The sequence below is a fragment of the Chrysoperla carnea genome, chromosome 3 (assembly GCF_905475395.1).
Source record: "Chrysoperla carnea chromosome 3, inChrCarn1.1, whole genome shotgun sequence".
In the NCBI taxonomy this organism is placed as follows: domain Eukaryota; kingdom Metazoa; phylum Arthropoda; class Insecta; order Neuroptera; family Chrysopidae; genus Chrysoperla; species Chrysoperla carnea.
In genome coordinates, this window is record NC_058339.1 from 36,814,208 (window position 1) to 36,837,941 (window position 23,734).

The following is a 23,734-nucleotide window of genomic DNA, read 5'->3' on the forward strand; positions in this document are numbered from 1 at the left end:
AAATAAAATAACATAGTACATATCCAACATATAAAATGTTTGCCCAACATATTATATATTTTAACCTACTTCAAAAGGAAGAAGGTAGCCATAAATTTTGCAAGCTCGTTTTGCAAATTTTCGAAGTTCGTCGTATTAACATAATTTAAATTTTAGATTACTTCTAAAAAAGCTTTGTTATATTTTATTTTTTATTAAAAATTCTTAGACTTACTTAGGTTTTAATAATAACTATAATTTTTAATTTAAGACTACTAGATCAAACACAAAATTATTGTAAATCCTAAAATTTAGATCATATTTTTGAATTCTATAATAATCTGTGATATTTTTTTACCGGCAATATGAGATAGAAAAATGGCTTTTTGTGAAACTTTTTATAAAATCCATCCTAAAATATTCTTTGGAATATCACTTCGAATATATTATAGTCTTAGTATATGACTAGGAAAAGGCCTTTCTGTGAAACTTTTTCAAACCACCCCCAACATGTTCTTTAGATCGTTCTGATCAAAAATTCTCACGGCCACAAAACTTTTTAATAGTAGTTTTCGAGCTACGGACTATATAACTATGATGTATGTGTAGCTTCGATTGCATTTTGATCAGATCAGTCCGAAAAACATTTTGGAGGCGGTTTGAAAAAGTTTCACAGCAAGCAATTTTCCTAGCCATATAGGTTCTAAAATATATGTGTAGCTTTGATCGCTGGTAGATCGAAAACTACTCATGAAAAAGATTTGTGGCCGTGACAGCTTTTCATCAGAACGATTTGAAGAACGATTTTGGGGCGGTATGAAAAACTTTTACAGAAAACCAATTTTCTAGTATAATCTCTAAACTTACGTATAAGTTTTATAGCAAACCCATATTTGCTTTTATCAGAAAAATGATTTTTTGGCTTAGGTGGGTTTTTGTAATGGACCTGTCAATTTTTGTCACTTGTTGAATAAATAATTTTTTTAACTAAACATATATTTACCGTTTTTGTATTAACTTTTTTGAATTCAGTATTATTTTTTCGTGAAAACATTTTCATTAGAATGTAATGAAATGTAAGTTAATTTCTCTGGTGTTTCAATCTATTATTTATCCATGTTCTATGTGTTCTAAATGTTACATATGCGTTATTATTTTCTTATTATATTATCCGTGTACTGTATAGTTATAGCATTGTATACAATATAATATCATATTAAATAGAGCAAGGTTAGATCATAATAGTTCAATATAGATTTATAATAGTATGTATTATATATTATGTAGGTGATAGGTAGATAGATAGATAGATAGATAAATAAATAAATGAATATGTTTATATAGGCCAGTTCAATTAGTCACTCATTAATTAATTTAGGGATTTGGGAAGTTTCATTCAGATTTCTAAGTAAATTAGTTTTATATTTACTTCCTTTTCAAACGATTTCAAAGACGTTTAATGCTTAATTTATGGACTGAGGAAGATTTCACTGAATAATTTTTTCTAATATTTACTGGAAACCATTTGTATAGAAATTAGGGTAGTTTATCATAAAGCAGGTAGGCTGAAGACTGCTTGTCAATGTGGCTTTTTTTGAATAATCAAAAATAAAAATATTTTGTGGAAAACAGTTTTGATTCTATTGATTGCCTATTTACAAACTGATAATTAAATTTTTTTTAAAACATGGCTTACTTGACTTAATTCCTTTAATCTCTAGGGGGGCAAAGGGTTGCAACAAAGGATCTCCAGCGAACACGATTGCTAGCCAGACTCTTGACTTCACTACAGGTTTTGCCTTCCAGTTCTGCCTCTTTTTCTACGGTTCTTCTCCAGGTGATGCGATGTCTTCCCGGTTCTCTCCTGCCTTGTGGATTCCAATCGAGTGCTTGGCGGCTGATGTCTTCAGGAGGTTTTATTAGCGTATGGCCGATCCAGCCAAACTTTCTATGCTTGATGACGTCTGCTATGGGTGTTTGATTTGTTCTCTTCCACAAGTTAACATCGGATATCGTATTTGGCCAAAATATGTTTAATATTTTTCTAAGACAGTTGTTAATCAATATCTGTATTTTGCTTAAGATGATTTTAGTAACTCTCCACGTTTGGCAACCGTAGAGTAGTACTGACTTTACATTTTTATCTAAAATTCTGAGTTTGGTCTTTAGTCTTAGGTCCGTACATGTCAGTGTTGTATCTTGAATCTAACATGAAGTACCTTGAAGCATGATGTACCTTGATACGTATGCATTTAATTTTACAATTATATTCTTTTCTTATCCACTCTCAGATGGGTTACCAAAGATAGGTAATCGAAATATAAGCATTCTCAAAGTAGTGAATACCTGTACGTTGTACCTGTGTACTTGCAGCACTCTCAAAGTATTGGATATCTGTAAGAGAACTTTTCATGATCAATTTAAAATAAAATTTCAAATCTGTCTCCCAAAAAATTCAAAACAATTACTTGAGAAACATAAACCAAATTTCTTAGATCAATGATTTTAATACAATATTTGCAATTGGACTATGTCAAATAGGGTGACATTTTAATAAATAAAAAGAGTATAATTCAACTCAATATTATTTATTAATAAAGAGTGAAAAATAATTGATCATATTACCTAATAACAAACCTATTCAATTCTGGACATATCCATTACGGAATGACTAATTTCACTGGCCTAATTATTTATACAATGTGTTGTATATTGTATTATCATATGAACTCAAACTCATATTACCATCAATAGGTGTGTTTTCATTTATTATTGATTGATTAATATACTCATGTGGAAAATATTTCTGATCAATTTTATAATTGATTATTTTTATTGATTGTGACCACTGAATTTGAAAATCGATTAAAATTCAATCAAAAGTTGGAAATACTAATTTTTTTCGATGATGCCACCTGGTGTTGGGAAATTAAGTTTAAATACATTTTGTTTTGTAACCTAAAACATGTGCGTATGAAAAGGTGAGTTTCCTAAGGGCAAATTAAAAAAATTAAATTATTTAGTTGTCTAACGTGATTTATTTATATTTAAGCTTACTATGTCTCTATTAATGATGAGAACAAAATTATATATAGGTGTTCATTAAATCATCTAATTAGCCCAATTTCGGTTTCCGTCACCACGATAACTAAAAACGAAAGGAGATATCAAGCTATCAGGCATAAATAGTGAGTTTGAGTTCGAAAATGAGTTAAATAGGTCAATTGGATCCTGTGAGTTTTCTAAACCGCTGGAGATAGAACAAAAGTTTAAATTGAAAAAACCATATAAGGTAGGGAGTTAAAAATTCAAGTAGTCGTTGTGAAAAATTCTCGAAAAACGAAATAAAAATTCTAGAAAAAACTTTTTAAAGAAAATAAATATTAACGAAAAGCTTGAGTAGGTTTTCTTTAAGCTTTCGATAATTTGTTAAGATTCATAGTAAGATAAAACGAACCTAATAATAATGTGTGTGATATGTTTTGTTGTGTGTATATTATTTTCTTCGGCTTTTTGTTATGAAATGGTATAGCTGACAAGATATTGAATATCTTTTTCAACTCAAAGTATATTTATATTTAATAAATTTCTTCATTATTAATATTATTAAAATAATTATTATATTTTATTAATTAAGTTCACAATTATTATTGTTTGTTTTATAATTTCGTTATGTCGATAATTAATCATTACGCATTTTAAGCGTTATTAAAATACCAGATTTATACTATTTTTCAAAAAAAAAAAATCAGTGTCTTGAACGTATAAGGTATAAAGTAGTATTTTTGCCATATTTTTAAACGAAACCTTGCTAATTAAAAAATATCGTTTCGTCAGATGACATAATTTTACTTCTTTAGTCTATTATAATTTTTATACCATGTAAATGAAATATACCAAGGTATACTAAGTTTAGTTCCAAGTTTGTAACGCTTAAAAATATTGGTGCTATGAACAAAATTTTGGTATAAATGTTCATAAAATCACCTAATTAGCCCATTTCTGGTTGTCTGTCTGTCTTTCGTCTGTCGTCTGTCCGTCTGTCATCACGATTACTCAAAAACGAAAACAGATATCGGACTGAAATTTTTATAGCGTGCTAAGGACGTAAAAACTGAGGTCGAGTTCGTAAATGAGCAACATAGGTCAATTGGGTAAGTATATTTCCGTAAGACCCATCTTGTAAACTGTAATTTTATAGTATGTATTAATATGAGATTGTCAGTTATGTATGTGTGACATGTATGGGTATGTATGTAATGTGATAGAGTAATCAACACATGTCAATTCACTCAGTCGATTGTTTTTTTCACTTGTTTTTCTTTAATTATGAGAAAAATGGGGCTAGACAGAAAAATTAGTTACAAATAATAAACAACATCATTAATTTTTAGTGGTACTTAACTAGATGAAAACTAAAAATACAATAGTAAATATTTACAATAATAGGAAAACGCATATCCATTTGACTAATCAAGTAAAGTAGAATTTTTCATTTTTATTACATATAATTAAATGTAATATGTTCAAAGTTTGAAACATTTCCAACAATATTGTATTTATTATTAATCTCTTAGCATAATGAAACAAACTATATTTCATAAATTTTCTTTTATTATTCAAAATGTTGTAACACTATTTAAAAACAATTATATATTTCCTTCATATTTCTGTTGTATGTATATTTTCTTTTTGTTTTCTTTTCCTTTTTTTCTTTTTTAACAGAAAATTACAAGGAAAGATAAAAAATTGTAATATTATTATAGAAAAAATAATTTATATGCAATAGTGGGCGTATATTAAATGTTTAAAAGAATAATAAAAGTTTCAAATTTAATGAATGAAAAATTATTGTATACTAGAGTGATACCCACCCGCTTTGCTGGGTTTAAAAGTAAAGATTGATAAAGATTGCTCTCGTTTATCCCCTTTCTATAACACTCGAAATAATGGTAAGAGTTGTTTTACACAGGTAAAATATATGTATGTTTTTCTATTTTTTTAAATGTATTATAGTAGTAATTATTTATTGAGTATATCAGAAAAGATGACCGTGAAATATTTTATATTGACTATTTTTACAGAAATCTGTAATTTATGGTAATGCCAAATTATTTTTGGGCAATGTAAATATTTCTGAAATTTCGTTCGAGATATAGTTACAGTCTTGAACTGGACTGTAACTATATCACGTACGGCCGGTATTAAATATAGTTATAGTTGATCAGTAAGATCGAATAAAAACCGGAAATTTCAATCTGAAAATCAGACAAGAAACAGAAAAATTGGACAAGTAACCCCATATGGGACAATAGATATAGCAAATTTTTTTTCTAATATCAATTTTTTGTAGGTATTTTTAATAAATTCAACAATAATTTTTGAACACCCGGTATTCAAAGTAAACAGTTATATAATATTTCATGATATAAGAGGAAATTCAAATAAAGCGAAACCGTATTATATAACAGGATTATAGTATGTCCTATTGTTACATATCCCATAATACGCAACAATATAATATAATACACTAAGCTCTATGTATTTAGTATCCAAGGTATCCTCCTAGTGCGTCTGTTGTATATCATACTATCATCCATGTTCGCCGATGATGTCATCCAAAAACAAAACAACAATATCCTCTCAAAATAATTAAAAAAAATCATATATTCACAAGTGCAACAACAATAATAACAATTTATTAACTATGGTCTATCTATCTATCTGTTAAAAAGTGGGTCAGTAGGACACTAAGAGATTCCCCACTACCACCGCGCGTAGTTAATAAAACGGCGTCACATCATAACATAGCATCGTCGTATTATCGGCGCCCGCTCGTCCCCCATATACAGCATATACACATAATATTATATAGTTGTGACTGCCGCCTCCAAATACATAATATTCATAACCGCCGCTGCTACATCATTGCGTATGCGCATTCAATACGTTACTGCTGACTACAATATAACATAGACCTGATAAATAAATATTGAAAGTAGGTCACACAAATATTGTATGTGTTTGTGGTGTGTTGTCTCTGTGCATGTATTAGTTTTTATATACTTTATTCACTTTAAAAGTCACTTTCACTTCTATTATATGATTATTATGATTATTATAATGTGTACGTTGTAATAACAAAAATTTTAGAGGTACGACTAAGTGAGAATGATAATTGGTTTCTTTACTTAATAATATTTTTAATACTTATAATGATACTTAAAATATGGAATATGTATGCAATTTTGGAAACAAATAAATATGTATTTTAATACTCTGTATATACGAAATTTAGATAGAGTTATACTAATTTTAGTCTCAAATTTGCAATGCTTAGAAATATTGATGATACGAAAAAATTTTGGTAGCGGTGTTCATAAAATCACCATAACTAAAAAACGAAAAGAGATATCAAGCAATGAAATTTATAGCGTGCTCAAGACGTATAAAGTTAGTTTGAATTCACAAATAAGTAGAGTCAACTTTTAAATCGTTATAATATAACAAATGGAAATAATGTTCCTTATAAACAAATAAATAACTTTTGTTTAAAAGATAGAGTTGAAAATTTGTAGAAAAAACTTTCGAAAACCTAAACAAATGGCGACATCAACATTTTCTATACAGATTATTTCAACAACTAACTCAGTTAATTGTTTTTTTTCACTTGTTAATAAAAACACTTCTATAAATTTTTCGCATACCTATTAATATTCACAATACAATAGAACCCCAAAATCTTGGACCAATAACTCTTTCTTTTTTCTTTCTGGATTATCGTACCTGAAATTGGTCTGAAGAGTGAGTGATAAAACATTATTGTTGATTTTGTAAAACTAAAGTAACAAGACCAAGGGTATGTGAGAGAGACAGTCATAAATGGAAGGATTAAAATTAATACATAAAATAAAATCCAAAGTACAAGTCTAAGTATGAAAGATAAAGATAAACAAATAAGTCTTGATTGAGTCTTGGTGCATGTGTAATCGATGGGAGAAAAGAGGAAGCAGTGATTTCTGTGGATGTAGGTATGCGTGTGGAATGTATGTATATCTGTGAAAAGCGAATTTTACAATTTGTAACATAAATCACCAATCTGCCGTATTCTGATAAAAGAGTGCATTTCTTAAAGAGCTCAGTGGTATAGAATCTAAAATCAAATCAAAAATCATTTAAGAGATACACCCTTTCATCAAAACACGACACAGCAATTTCGATAAGCTAATAGTGTTTTCTATTATAAATATTGCAATAAATAGTCCTTAAAGAAAAAAAACAAATGTTTTTTAGGTCTTAATCAATTCATTTAGTAGTTGTATGATCATGGTGGAAGGCCTGGGAAATTTTATTTTGGTCACTTAACAGATATACTCAATGGACTTATTTGCGCTTCCACCAACATATTAAAAAAATTGATGATCTTACCAATACGCTTCTGATTTGTCACGTTTATAATACGGATTAAAAGTATATAACTTAAACCTAGGTCGTATTAAGTCGCCGCAAAAAATTTCTCTGCAGATGTATCTAGTGGTACGAGGGTTGGGAACATTGTTGAGACTTAATTTTAAGGCTAAATTTGGGATATGTCTTTCCTTATTGAATTGAGGTATCTTTTGAGAGCGGGTACGATTACTAACACGAGATGCGTTCTAGCAAAGCAACCGTCGACAAATTAAAGGTTCATTCTTTAATTATAGCCACACTAAAATGATTTTAAGACTTTTTTAAAGAATTATTTTGAACAATATCTGGCACAGTGTTAGTATCGGCAAAACTGTCTGGGAATTATAATTGTTGACAGGAGATGAAAAATGATTTAAAAAAAATTCCTTAAGGAGTCCAGGAAGCCAGCGCTCGTACTACCTTAAAGTTATTTTAGAAACAGAAATTTTTTTAGGAAAAACGTCCTAAATTGCTCTAAAGAAGCAGGCGTATTTCATCCCTACCTAATTTGAAAGATGGAAAGAAATATCCAAAGTACAGCAGTCTGGAAGTCAACTTTTTCGTGACGTTATACCATAGAGAAAGACCTGTTTCAATTCAGTTTCGCTTTCAATAAAAATATTCAAACAGAATAAATCGAACCTTTATCAGTAAATTTGAACACACCTTATGTGTGCATAATAACAATAATATTTAAGGCATACAAATCTCGCAAGACAGTTATTGCGATATTATATTACGAAACTTAATTCCGTTTCCAGGATAAAAAAAATTCAAATGGTATAATTCAGCTTTGTAATTACTTACAGATTTACACATGCCTAAAATACGGGCGTTATAACAGTATTGTCTTTGACTTGTAACAAAGTGTGCGACGTCGCGACGCTTGTAGTATAGATATCTGTAGAGGGATGCTTTAAAGTAACTTCTTTCCTTCTTAACTTGCATTACTTGACCAACTAAAGTAACTAAATAGAACTTGGTTAGTAGTAACTTTTTTTCTCTGTGTATGTATAATAAAATATTATGTGTGCTATTAAAAACGAGCCACCGACGTCACACATACAAACACAAGTACGTCTCTCTCAGTCTCAGAAGCGATGCACATACACAACATAACACGACGCGATGTATATGTTCTCTTATTCGCTCCGCTCCGTACGTACAGTGTATGTTTGTATGTATATACTAAACTAAAACTTACTATGTTAGTATAGTCACTTGGAATCGTGTTATACATGTTTAGTCAGTTTTAACTCTACATACGAGCTAGTCGTCCTGTTTGTGTTTAACAAAAAAATACTCAACCAAAACTTTTTATCAAAAGTGTTTCTCTTGTTAAAACTTACTTAAATTATTTATTATTTATAATTGGAAAACCATATTAGAAAAGCTTTATCACGAAAGGATTATATTTTAAGTGAACTTGTGTGTGTGAATTTTTCTTTTAGTGTGCATTTCAGATTTTCACGTGGTGTTTATGTGGAGTGTTTTATTAAATGTTTGAATTTTCCTAAAAAAAAAAACATGACGTTTTCATTGTGTATTATTCTCTTATACGATTTTCATGTGTTGTGCTTAGGATTATAATTTTAAAAAAATACTTGAAAAATTTTGGCTGTGTTTTTTTCTGTGTGAGAAAGAGGAATATTTATAAATTTTATGTGTGCTAAAAACAAAATAAGTGAATTTTTCATGACTAAAAATTTAGTTTTTGTTATTTCCCTTGTGCGTTGTTCTGCTAGGAAATGTTAGTGGATATGGAGCACCATTCTGCATTAATGTCCTTAAATATGCCTCCATTTAATATGAGCCCATCTAGTTCACCAGCTGGTTCGAATAATTCGAATGGTGCACAAAATTGTACCGTTTCCGGTGCTGCATCAATGACAACAACATCAACAAGTCCCCCTGGGGGTGGTGGCGGTAGCAATACAAATATACCACCCCCATTATATGGCTCGCCACCCTTATCAAATTATAATAGTTGTCAGCAACAATCAGCAATTCAACCCTTATCGCATCAACCACCATCAAATAATAACAATAAAAATGCGATAAATAATTTAGATTCGTATTATTTATTTTATTCAGGTGGTGGTTCCTTGTCATGTATGGATATGGGTGGTAATAGTGGTTATCCTGTTCCAGGACCACAAGGTCCTGGTGGAATTGAAGGTGGCAGTAGTAATGATATGCCTGGTATGGGTGAACCACCGGACACAAAATATGGTTTGCCACCAGGACAAGTACAAGGTATTGGCGATCCTCCGGACACAAAATACGGTTTACCACCTGGTGGTGGGCATCATACACCCGGTTCTGGCGGTGGTGGTATGGGTGATCCGCCAGACACAAAATATGGTTTTGAAGAATTATGCCCTGTGTGTGGTGATAAAGTATCTGGATACCATTATGGATTATTAACCTGTGAATCGTGTAAAGGTTTCTTTAAACGGACTGTACAAAATAAAAAAGTGTATACATGTGTGGCGGAACGTAGCTGTCATATTGATAAAACACAACGGAAACGGTGTCCGTTTTGTCGATTCCAGAAGTGTTTAAATGTAGGAATGAAATTAGAAGGTATGTACACACAGTTTTTTTTTCTTATTTTTTAAGTTATATTTCCCTAAATGGAATGCAAGGTTTTTAGACCAATTTAACATAATTTATGTTACTCGAAAGTTGACCTATTTGTTTACTCAATAGGAGGGTAAAGTTGAAAAATTAATAGCAGGAAAAAATTTGGCGACAGGTGCTTCTAAAGTGTTCTAATTAAGTCCATTTTAAAAAAATTCCTATTTTTTAATTCAGTCACTTCAATATTATACGAATTCCTAGCTATCGAAAGTTAACACCTGTACCAAAGCTAAAAACGAATGCACCAATAAAAATCTTCCTCTAGTTTGTTTTCGCCTTTGCCTTGATTTAAATTTCGTGTGTAAAAAGTTTGACATAGAAATCGAGTACACTTCGCTATTCCAAATTGAGATTTTTGTAAAAAAATTTATTTTCAAACCTGAAAACTTTATTTACGCTTAAATAAGAGTTGTAGAAAATATCGTTTCGATTTCAATTCCCAAGTATTCAATGCGTACAAATATTTAGAAGTACAAATTGAAAGATTTCAAAAATTCTATCTCAAAGATTAACCTTTGGAAATAATATAAAATTTCATTTAAACGATGTTTCCTTTTTTTTCGAACTTAAATGCAAAACGAAAATGGATTATGTAGTTAAAATAATTAAACCTTTTTGCACATTGGATCATTTTAAAAGATGAGAATGCGCTTCGAATATTTTTTGGATTTAATTGCAAATTTTTGGAATCCTTTTAATTAAAAAATATTTAGGTATTAGAAACTAAAAATATTATCTAACAGCTTATAAAGCAAGCGTATAAACGTGTGCAAGAAATTAATTTGAACTTAATAGTCCTTAAATGTAATTATTTTCAATAGAGATACTCTTTTACTCCTGCAGGATATATTTGTTTTTTAACTGGATAAAATATATTTCGAGAAGTTAAATGTATATAAGAATGCAAAATCGCAACTTTTTGAGATTTATTTTAAAGAAAAAGTTCACTTTTAAAAAACACTTGTATATTTTTTTTCAAAATAAAATCGAAAGTTTTATATCTTGCAATTTTATAAATTATGATAAATTGGTTTAAAATACTTTTTTTTTTAAATACTTGAATTCTTCATTAATACATAAATTTTTGTGTGTGTTTTTAAATGCTAACTTAACTCACTTTTTAAAAAATTATGTAATATTTTTATAAAAAAACTAGTTACTCATTTCGTCAAAACTAAATAAATAAATAAATATAAATTTCATTCAGTTGAAAAAACGATAACTATATAATTAGTTACCAATCAAATCCAAATTTATACATAAAATTATTGATTGACATAGATATTCATGTTTTTTATAGTCTTCGCTTTTAAAAAACATACAATTATTCATAGTTCCTACTATTTTGTTTATTACAAAAATGAAATCAAAGTCCAAACAGAAAACACAAAACTTTTTTTTCTATTTTTAGTTGAGATAAAAATTTTGATTTAAAAAATTTTTCCATACAAGTAAATTTCCAATTTTAAGAAAGTATGAAAAATACAAGTCAATTAATTTAAAAATTTTATATATTTTATTTGACGATAGAAAAATGCCATGAAATTAGAAAATTTAAGTTTAATAAAGTCCAAAATGTACTAATTTTTTGCCATAAAATTGTCATAATAAAAAAAATTTAATATAAATATTAGCAATATTAGCACAGCAGGCAGGCTACAAAATGCAAATATTTACTCACATTTTAATTATTTTTATACCTGTGTCGTTATGCACTTTGCAAGTTCTTAGAAATACGCTAGTTTAACGTCATAAAAAATAATAATATTGGAAAATTCGCCATAAAATACATAGTTTAAAATTTATCAAAATCATTTTGACCCATATTTTTGTAATAGTACAAAAATTTTTGTGCAGGTGTTTTAAGAACACGTGTTACATTAAGGTAGTACTATCGGTAATAGGCATTGCATTCAGAATTTAATGATACTTGGCATAGTTTTCTATTATAATATCATAATTAACCAGTTAAATTTTAAGGGGCCTTCAGAGAACTGAAAATCTGAACGTCCAGTATTGTGAAATAAAACAAAATCTGTAATTTCCCATAAGGGTCAATGTTAAATCTCATATCTTTAAAAAATCTTTTTTTCAGTTCTCTGAAGGACCCTAAAAATTTAACTGGTTAATTATGATATAATAATGGCCAAGTTTCATCTGAATGCAAAGTCTACTACCGATAGTACTACCTTAAAATCAACCAGGAGTTTTTTTTTTCAAAAACTATTAAAAAAATAGAAATAAATAAACAATTTAAACTTCCGTGAGATTTGCAGTATTTAGTCAAAATATTTTGATAAAAAAAATACACTTTTAAAACCATAATATTTTTATATTTAAAATAAACAAGGAATATAAACAATTGTTCAATTTATAGTTTTAACAAAAAAAAAATTTTTATAAGTCGTTTAAAACAACATTTAATTTTAATTTCCTGTTTAATTTTCAAACAAATTTAATAAAATGTATTATATTCCCTCAAACAAAATCCCTTATGTTAGTAAATTTTATCAAATGTTTGTTTTTCCTCTGGCTATGTTTCAAAATTTATAGTAGATTCGAATATAATATGCTGTTAAATGTTTATTTAGTGTGTTATACAAGGGATGTGCTCTCATGAATAGGAAATAGAGTACGATAAATTGTTGGAAATGAATTTTTATACGTCGAACTAAAATTAGTCTAGGCCAGAAAGATAACTCCTATTACATGTTAACAAAAACAAACTGCGAAAAAATTTTTTTAAATTTTATTAAAAGATTAATCAGAGCCGGTTTTAGGGGCATACTTGGGCTGCAGCCCAGGACCTCGGGGTTGATGAAAATTTAAAAACGGCTTACAGTTTTGTCTTAACTTCGCCATGCTCAAATCTAAATTTTTAAGAAAGAGACATAAAATTATTGAATTTGAATTTGTAAAATAAATAATATTTTACAGAAAAGTAAAAATTTGTATACAAAGAAGTATCTAATTTTAAAAAATTCACACAATTATTTACCAATGACATCATCTCTCAGATAAATTGTATGTAATTTTTGATTAATACACCCATTTTTAATTAAGCTGATGGTAAATATAATAATTGAAAATAATATTACAGGAACGGTTTTTATGTATGTTTCCCTCGAAATATTTTCCAAAAAAAATTAGGCAAGCATCTTTTCTCACATGCATTTATGAAACATCACACGAGCAGTTTTTCTAAATAGTTTATTAAATAACTGAAAAATTCTTGTTTACAAAACGAAATAACTACCTTTTAAACAATATCGAAATTGTTAAAATTGTTTTCCTCCAGAAGTATAATTATAATTTTAATAAAAATACGACAATGCTTTAATTAAAAGTTTCAAACAATGTATATAAAGTATGTTACATAATTTAAAACGCATTATTTTTAATTATTGTAAACATATTCTGTAACAAACTTTATACAGAATGATTCATTTTCAAAAATCAAAGCCAAATCAAATATTCGAAAATACAAATGTGTTAGAACATTTCAAGACTTCGGCATACTTCATGTTTCATTTTTCAATAATTTACGAAAGGAGAACGGAAATATAGGTTTTTTTAATTCTTATCTAAAGTACTTGTGGTTATATTTGATGAAAAATGCGTGGTTTCACACGAGAATTTTTTCTTGACTATGCAAGTTTTAATAACCATTAATGCGATACACAAAAACTATACACAAACAAGTGAAAACATACAATTGATTGAGTTAATTTTTGAAATATCATGTATAGACTGTGTTGATTACACTGTCACATTGCACATACATACATGTCACACATGCATAACTGATTCTCATATAATACATACATATAATTTGTGCCTAATTTGTGCTCTCACGGGTGAACTCTGATGTTTACGAAAAAATGTTTCAAACAAAAGTTGTTTACTTTTTTATGAAGAACATTTTTTACATTTAAACTTTTGTTCCATCTCTAACGGTTTACAAAATGGATCGTACGGACCCAAGATCCAATGGACCTATGTTGCTCATTTACGAACCCAACCTCACTTTTTATGTCCTGAGCACGCTGTATTTCAGCTTGATATCATTTTTCGTTTTTGAGCTATCGTGTTATCAGACAGGCAACCGAAAATGGACTAATTAGGTGATTTTATGAACACCTATACCAAAATTTTGATCGTAGCTGCAATATTTTTCAGCGTTACATGCTTGGGATTAAACTTAATATATGTTACTATCATATATTTCAAATATACATGGTATAATAAATAAACAGTCCTCAAAAACTCGTATTTTATGTATTTACAACATATTAATAGCTCAAACTTATTTCCAATTCCAGTAATTCCAGTAATATTTTTTCTTTCATATTTCATTAAAATCCGAATAAGGAAAATAATGTGTAAATATCTTTTTCAAGAAAAATGAAATACGTGTAAAAGAATATCCGAAAAATAGAAATAAAACGAGTAGCAAAAATTGAAAAAATAAAACATTAAAGTAAAAATCTTAAGAAACGACAGAAAACTCGAATATTTTGACGACAAAAATTTATCAATAATATCCACAAAATTTTAAATTAAATTTTCAACAATAATTTTCCGACCACTGTGCAACCAACATAATATGCTACATGATTAAATAAAAGTTTTACATATTCTCACTTGGTACTAAATATGTAAATATAATAATTTTCAATTTTAATCTGAAAATTTTTATGAAACACGTGAGTATGCATTTCATACAAATTACATTTCCACGTGATCATAAATTTTTATTTAAAAAAATTATAAAGAAGAAAATATATAAAATTTTTCATATTATTATTTATTTATGTTTTTCATTTGAAATTTTATTTTATTTATTTTTATAAAAATTAAATCAATTTATAATTGTCATTGTTTAAATATTAAAGTTGTATACTTAATAATAAAATGTTGTAGATGGAAAATAATGATTGATTTTCATGATAGCTTTTCCATAAATGAAAATATTAATATTTGAATATACGGGTATTGAATTTCATATGATAAGAGGTTTTTTTAACATTTAATGATGATGAAGTTTACTTATTATTTTTCATTCATACTTAAATCGTTTGGTACCGACTTGGATCAGTACAGTTCACGGTTTTCTGGAAGTGAATTGAAAAATTAATCTTTTAGTTGAAAAAGAATAAAACTTTTAATTGAATTTAGCTAAGAACACTTTCTATCAATTAATCTTTCAAACAAAATCAAAAAAATCAAAATTGGTGCATCCATTTAGGCGCTACTATGCCAAAGTCAAACAGATACACACACTTAGCGATTAAACTTATAACCACCTTTTTTAGTTCGAGGGTTAAAAAGCATTTAAATTAATTAATATTTTTGATTAATTTAATTTTAATAAAAAATCCTCGATAGATAAATTTTTATATTTAGAAAATCTCTGCATATTTGTAGGTTTTAAAAACAGTTAGTTAATTAATATTTGAAATTTATATTAAAAATGATATAAATTTTTATTTGTTTCTACATTCAAAAATTTGATTAAAAAGTTATTTCAATTAATATAAGTATGTTTTTAATTTATGATTAATTTTTCAAATTAAATCGATCATTTTCCATTGAGTTCCTCCATCAATAACTCTATCTAATAAATTTTAAACAATTTGAAACGCTTCAAAACTTATAGTAAAAAAACAATAGTTGAGTTTTATTTGAACAAAAAAAATTGTTTTTCTTGTAGTATAGCGTTAAGTATGTAGAAATACAAACTACTAGAAGGTGCTGTAGAGATTATATAAAATATTTCTCGAATATAGTTTACTCACATCTGCAAATTATGTGCTTCATAACAATTTCCTTGATTTCCTATTACAATAACTTCGATAAAGCTGAAAATATAACTTAATTGAAATTTTTGTGTCAAACAACGTAGTTAAATGAATAAATGTAAAGATGGATATATTATATAACTTATTTGCGATCCCACCATTTATTTTCATGAATGTTAGCAAATTAGACAATCAATATTAAATTTTACAACCTATGCTATTCTTTTTTATATTCGGAATCTTAAGTGAAGTATTTTGGATACCTACAATACTTACCTTTGAAATTTTCCTGAAACTTAGACATTGAAATTCGAAAGAATTGATCATTTCTTAAAAATTTCCATAAACAAAAACATTTTTTATAAATCTACAAGACAATTAAAATTAAATAAACAAAAACAAATTTATTTATTTTTAAATGAATTGCGACGATGCATTTCAGTTAAAAATAAAATAAAACTAACCACTCCATAAAATAAAGAACAGTCACTGACTGTTAGTTTAACTCATTCTCGCCCGTCCGTCCACCCATCCATCCGTCTACATGTCTGTCATATTAAATAATAACAATAAAAAGAGATAATAATTAAATCAGTGAAGCATCTCACTGTACTACTTGAATTCGACAAAAGCATTACAAACATACATGCATTTTTATTGTGTAACCCCTTAAACTGACTGTGGCTCCCTAAAAAAATATGACCCAGTTATATAACACACACACATACTCATATATATGTGTGGGAGAATGTTGTACCTTGGATAATGATTTACATTTATATGTTGCGTTTTAAAGTGGTACGACTACATCTTAATGTACCTGTCTCACGTTCTAATGAACTTGAGATAATTTCCATCTGATGGCGTTTTCTTTCATAACATCGCGATCGCCACTTCTTTTTTATGTATTAGGGAACAACATCAGAAATCTATGATGATTGGAAATTTAAAATTCATCAAGTTTCCCATGTAAACATTCTCTCTGAGCATCTTATGCACCTGTTCATTGATCATTGATACAAATCGCAGTTTTGATTCAAGGTATATGAAGTTAGTTGATCCCAGGTACATGGAGTCTATTTTTTTATACTATACGTCCTCAGTATTTTTAATCTACGTTTAAAAGCTCATCATATTGCTATCTCAGAGATAACAATATTTTTGAAGAAACCAAACGATGATCCTAGGTATCTTATCACAAAGGTACAAAACTTTACCTTACATACCGTGGTTTGTTAATGTATGCGCGTGCGTTAAATATGTAATATAAAACATAACCTCACATAATAATGTAAGTGGTAATCGTATATGCTTCTTACATTTATAAAACCGCAGTTACAAGCTAAGAGCTAACACAGCAACTGAATCGAGAATGTATTACGTATTATGTTTAATATTAATATGAAGAAGAAGGGATTCCTCCGTTGTTATAAAACGTATCTTTGCATTATTATGCATACAACATAAAGCTGTTTGTTTATGTATCCCACGCACTAGATAATTTGTTAAAGTGTCGTTGTTTTTGGTTTGGATGTGTACTTGTTTAATTATTTGCATCTGTTTTGGGGGTTTTTATGGTAGACTTTTAGATGTTAAATCATATAAGAATTGTAAGTCCCATTAAATTAGGTGAAATTTACTATGCCAAGTTAAGCTGTTTACCTGTAGAATAAAACTTTTCAGATGCGCGAAAAAGATTAATTAAGGAAATATCCACTATTTTCAACAATTTTTTGCAATTTATTCCAAAACTGTACATTTAAGAGAAAAAAAGGCCAGCCCAAAGTTGTCGGGCATAAAATTTCCCATCGATTTTTATATATAAATTTTTTCTTATCTTTCGTATTTGTATCATAATAAAATTGTAAATTATAATTGGGAGACTTTGAAGGTAAAACAAATTTGTATACAAGAGCTTAGTAAACAAAAACAAATAATAAATGAGTTATTTAATTTAAATTTAAAACCGAGCTGAAAATCAGATAATGCACCAGATAATTCTTAACAGACTGCCTGACCTTAAAATATAACTTCTAATGGCACTTGTCAGTTTTGTCTCAGTTTTGTATCCTTTATCGATAGTATAAAGGGCGTCAAAATTCATTTTGCGTAGCAAAAAACAATCGTTAAATCATTATTTTTTGAAGTAAAGGTGAATGAGAATTCTTAGACAGAAATGTTTTTTGGAATTATTCTTATTATTGATGTGAAATTGCGCCAAGATCGCGATCGACTTAAGCGCGAGTCCTAGTAAATTTTGAATATTTTGTTTATTCAAATTTGATACCAGCGTAGTAGCGGCTGTATTTAGAAAAATAGCAGAATATATGTTATTAAAGCATTGACTTAATAATTATTCAAATCAGATAATTTAAACAATTGAAAAACATATTGTTAATAAATATTTACAACAGAGAAAAACACTTTACACATCATGAAAATATTTATTATTGGAAAACCTGAATCAGAACAATAATTCACAACTGCGTGTGTTTTCAATTGGAAAATTTTTAGACAAACGAAGAAAATCAACAAACGATCATAAACTAAAATTGATTGAAATAATAATAAAAAAAAACTGCTATTGGAAATAATAAAAACTTTGACGCCGCGCCGTTTTAACTGTTTGTACACGTATGAGTAAGGAATATGTTTGTTTAAAAATTATTTATTACAATTACAGACATTAATTACCATTAATTAATGTTTTTATTTTTAATGTATGCACACAACTTAAACGTCATCATACGTTTTGTAAAATATAAATTGTTCATAGAAAAATATTATTACGTACACTTAACATATGTATTATTTTTTTTAAACTCTTTATTTTAAGTACATCATGCTACTTCCATTGAATATGCATGTTTAATAATAGAAATGACCCGCAAGAAACCTTATGGGAATTAGCTTCCAGCTGAATTGTCTAAATTTTGGATATGTTGTAGTGCTAAGCTTTCTGATTAAATATCTCAAGAGTTAAAGAAATTTGGATTTATGCAATCATGGAATTATGATTTATGTTAAAATATACCTATATATTAAAATTGTGCGGGAACTTATTTACGTGTTTATATTTTATAAAAAAAAAAAAAAAATTAACTACCATTATTGAAATGGAAATCAAATTGTTTTATAAGTAGATAAAACGCGTAATTTCCCCAAAACTGTTCACTTTTCTTCATTGTATCCATTGCGACATTTATTCATAAAGCTTAGATCAACAACATATAAAAAATTTTAACAATTAAGCTATTCCCATAAAGTTTGCGCGTCGTCTTTTGACTATGACGATGTCTAACGAAACGAAAACGATATATAAATATATCCTTAATATTTTTACCCATATTTGCTTGAATCTTCCTTGTTAACTTCATTTTCAGCTTAAAATAATATTTATTTCAGCCAAAATAAAAAATCGATTTTGGATATATTCAGTATTATTATTTCAAAGATTCAAAATCGCATTTCGATATCTCCGATAGATTTTGCGTGATGCGACAAACAAAATGAATCATTAATTGTCTTATTGGATTACTCCTTACACATTTTAAACGGAAGTCAAAAAATTCAATGACACTTCACTGAAAGTGTAAAAAAATATTTACTACCAAAGCGTAGTCATTTATCAATTTTTTTTATGTTAAATAAACAAGCATCTACGACACACTCAAATTTGCAATATTTGTACTAACTTATTTGCTGCCTTTGACATTTTTTAATGTAAACATTTTGATTTCCAAGATATTGATAAAAATAATAAATGATATTTTTTTAGGAATTTGTCTTCTAAAAGGAAATTGTAATCTTATACAAAGTATCTTTGAATAAAAGATCTATAAAAAGGGGATGGTGGGACACGCCAAAAACGCATTTTCTTATAAGTAATCTAAATCTGAAAAGCCAATATTTGTTCAGAATTTATATATTAATCGCTTCAAATTGTAGTTCATGGGCTCCTAATTTATCAATTTATCGTTTTGATGGGTTATTCAAATCGAGAATTTGATTTGTAATTTTTTGATTAAAGTTAAACCTTTTTTTGGGCTCTATTAATACCGTAAGATGATATCCAGAAACCAATCAAATATTATAGTGCGTATGTTTTTGTTGAAAACGTACCTAAATTTATATTCTAAAATAAGTAGATGAAATTTGCATACAGATTATTACATTTATAAAATAAAAAATTACGAAACTTAAAGAAATACTTGAACAGATAAAGATAAAATCTATGCAAAATAAATACAATTCAAATAAAGATAGAAATAGTAAATAGTTGCTTGGCTCTGGCTATGTGATTTAAAAACTACAAATTTTGTAATCTTTATATTTATTTCAAATATATAAATTCGTTCTGTATGTCTTAATAGTAATATAATTATATTATTCCTAATAATAATTGAACCTGAACGAAGAATGTGGATTGACATTTTAATTGATATCAACACTCTAAAATTATTATTATATTTGCGTATTCTTGATTTCGTTTATATTAAGACTAAGAGATATGGTTACAAAATCGGTACGATTTATAAAAATACACATAAAAAATCGATCAAGTGTAAATTGAGTAATTGTGTATTGTGAATATTATTACACAGCAAAACATGTTTCTATTTCATTTGAATGTGAATTAATGTTTTAATTAACTTTATAAATGCTGGCCAGATAGACCAGTTTGTGGTTCAGTGAAATTGCAGTTAAAAAATAGTTTATATATAAAATTATAAAATTATACTTAGTAACGATAAAGTCGAAATCGCATGGTTCATTGGAATCTAGATTGTTAAATCAACTAAAATAATCTCCAGTTTGATCAATAATTCCAAGGTATACTTAAGGTTGTGCGGCCACTGTGGATTCAAAATTTATTACATATGTATAAGATTAAATGCTACACTTGAAGTTAATTTGCAGAATTTTTCAGAACTTGTAGTGTACTTTAATGGAAGTGGTGCTCTGTAGGTTAATCTAAGGTTTAGGGAACATTTTTTTGGAACTAGTCCAACAACCCTTAGCAACCAAGCTATTAATTACATACACTCTTTAAGTAAGGTGCAAATTTTCAACATATTAAAATGGAATTTACTAAATTTTAAACAAATGCATATTTAGTCTACTTTAGTCATTTTCAAACATTGAAGCATGTATAACATCTCTGGATTTGAAAATGTTTACTATACGAAACATGTCACACTTTTTGAATTATCGAACGCACATCCTATAATGAATATTCGAAAAAGCGAACTTAACTGGGCGTTTTAGATATTTATTTCAAAACTTAATTATGGAATTCTACAAGAAAAAGCTATATATACAAGACTTAACGCTTGCTGGCTTTATATATACCATAAAGACCTGTTCAAGAAAAGTAAAATATATGTTCCTTATTGTACAGGGAATATAGAGAATGATTAGACGGGAATGTAAAAGTGTAGCTTACTATATAATTTATTGTTTTTTTTTTCAAAAATAAACTTTTGATCTTACATTTTTAGAGTTTAATCTGGCTCTCAAATGCTCCATGAAATGCATTCAATTCAATTCATTTTACTATTTATTTACAATGAAATTTGTCAATGGGAAAGAACTTGTAGTGTTCAAACTGGTTTTATAACCTGATTTCTGCAACGGAATACTAAACAAAAAATCAATTTTACAAAACACCTTAGTTTTTTTTTTTCTCCAATCATTAAACAAAAAATATATTTATATACCAAAATATAAATTTAACTAATTGTTTTTAGAAATACATATAGTAAATTTATTGCGTATAAAGGACGCAGTAATTAATAACTGTAGGGCGTCACGAGCTAGTTTTTGTATATATAGCCAGTACCTATATAATTTTAAAACTATTTATATTCTGTTCAACAAAAATATTTATGAAAAAATAAAACATTGTAATCGCGAATACTAATAATATAGGTAATAGCATTTGTATTATGTCATTGCTAGGAAAAAATTAGTATACCAATTGTTTATTTTAAAATATACATAGCTTTCATGAAATGTTTACAAATATTAAATTGTTTTGACTAAAAGGGATTGTATAAAAAAGAACCAAAAATAATTAGTTCGGGATGAGGTCACACAATCCGTCGAACGTGCGTTTAAAATACATGTGTTTCACTAACGCACGAAGGATTCAATAACACACACATTTAGTTCATTGGATTACGTCTAGAAATACTTAGAAAGTAGGTTTTTATATCTATAGGACTTTTGAGGATATTAATCCAGTTTTGTCAATTTTCGGAACGAATTTATTATTAATTTTTTCGATTTTGCCAAAGTGCCTCTTACGAATGGTGCAAAAAATCCATAAAAATATTTTCTCTTCAGTTTAGATACAACTTGATATACATAAGGTAACTTTGACACGTGAAATAAAAGTTATTGTTCAAAAACCCTCTACAAAGAGCAGTTTTAGACAGTTTCCTAGAAAATACGATTCTACACGATAAGAAATACATGGCGTTTACTACAATGCTGGTATTATGGTATAGAGACAGATACTATAGTTTTATGTAAGCACCAGTCAGTAATATTAGAGTATTGACTAGAGCTATCCACCAGCAGTATTGTTCATTGATTCGTCCGCCCATACTGTATTGACTCGTCCGCTATAACTATTGTTAATGTTACTATTCTCTCAATACAGTAGGTACACAGTATGGCGTTCTCACCAATACGGGCATAGTGATATCCAGAAAAATTATTTTATCTTGTTGTTATATACAATAATGTGTGAGACAAGAAAAATTAACAAACATACACAATGACGTAGGATTATTTTGGTCTATAGATCGCTGTCAGGTTGGAATGAAAACTTTGAGATTTGAGTAGAAAAGTGTGCGATTTTGAAATCACTGTTTATCAAAAATCCATCAATTTCTAAACCATTAAAAAAAATAATTATATAATATTTTAACCTGAATTATATAAATTGAGTAAATATAATACCTTATATTAAAATAAGAATTCCATAAATTACATGATAATCTAAAAAAGAAGATAGCACACAAGTCTTTAAATATTCTAGTAAGAGAATAATAGTAACAGTCATCATAGATAAGACACTAATGTAAAATGTATGCCAAGTTCGTATTCATAATATAATAAATGATAACTTTTGTTTATTTAGATAATCAGTGAAAAACTCTTTTTTTTTTTTATTCAATTTTATTTATTTATTATTATTACATTATTATAAATAACATAATTATTTATTTCATAATAATAATTATATTATTATATTATTGTTTTAATAAAAAAAAAACACTATTAAGTATTTTATTTATTAAATCAAATAAATAGGTATAGTAGTTTCTCTTATTGTTCAAATTAGGAGATACTTAGTCAGGCAGACTTGTTTGATTTGCTCATGAAAGAGAGGCAAAATTTGATTAATCAAGTAAATTAAAAGTAACCACAGGAGTAGTAATATTTGTGCATAAAGCATAAAATACTAAAAACTTGTTTCAAATGGCGCCAGGAAAAATTAAATTTTACCACATGATCAATTAACGCAGCCGCTTTCAAATGAAAGATGTACTTCATCTCTAATTAAGTTCAATAAGGAAAGAAATATTCGAAATTTAGCCGTCTTAAAATTAACTCTGGAATATGTTTTCAGCTCTCGTACCAATGAATTTTTTTATATACAGACAGATAATTGTGTAAATCAGGCATGGGCAAACGTGGCTCAGAGAAGTCCTTTAGACTTCTGTATCTAAAATACGAGTAAGACAGTGACAACAAAAAAACGAGTAAGACAGAGAGACAACATTTTTTCCTACCTCATTTCTATAAGAGAAACTGAGATAGGTAGAAGAGTCGTATACCCGTCTCGCTTC

At 27.8% G+C, this 23,734-nt stretch overlaps 1 protein-coding gene across 2 annotated transcripts in view; it reads left to right on the forward strand.

Annotated features, from left to right (window-relative positions):
* The window catches only part of LOC123294744 (nuclear hormone receptor FTZ-F1), a 227,908-nt gene that overhangs the window by 105,865 nt on the left and 98,309 nt on the right, over positions 1-23,734 (forward strand). Inside the window, exon 2 of one of the 2 annotated variants that reach the window (XM_044875878.1) lies at positions 9,523-10,014. In XM_044875878.1, coding sequence (XP_044731813.1) covers positions 9,523-10,014 — 492 coding nt within the window. Of the gene's footprint in view, positions 1-9,102; positions 10,015-23,734 lie in introns of those variants that run through there. The other variant, XM_044875877.1, reaches the window with a different exon arrangement.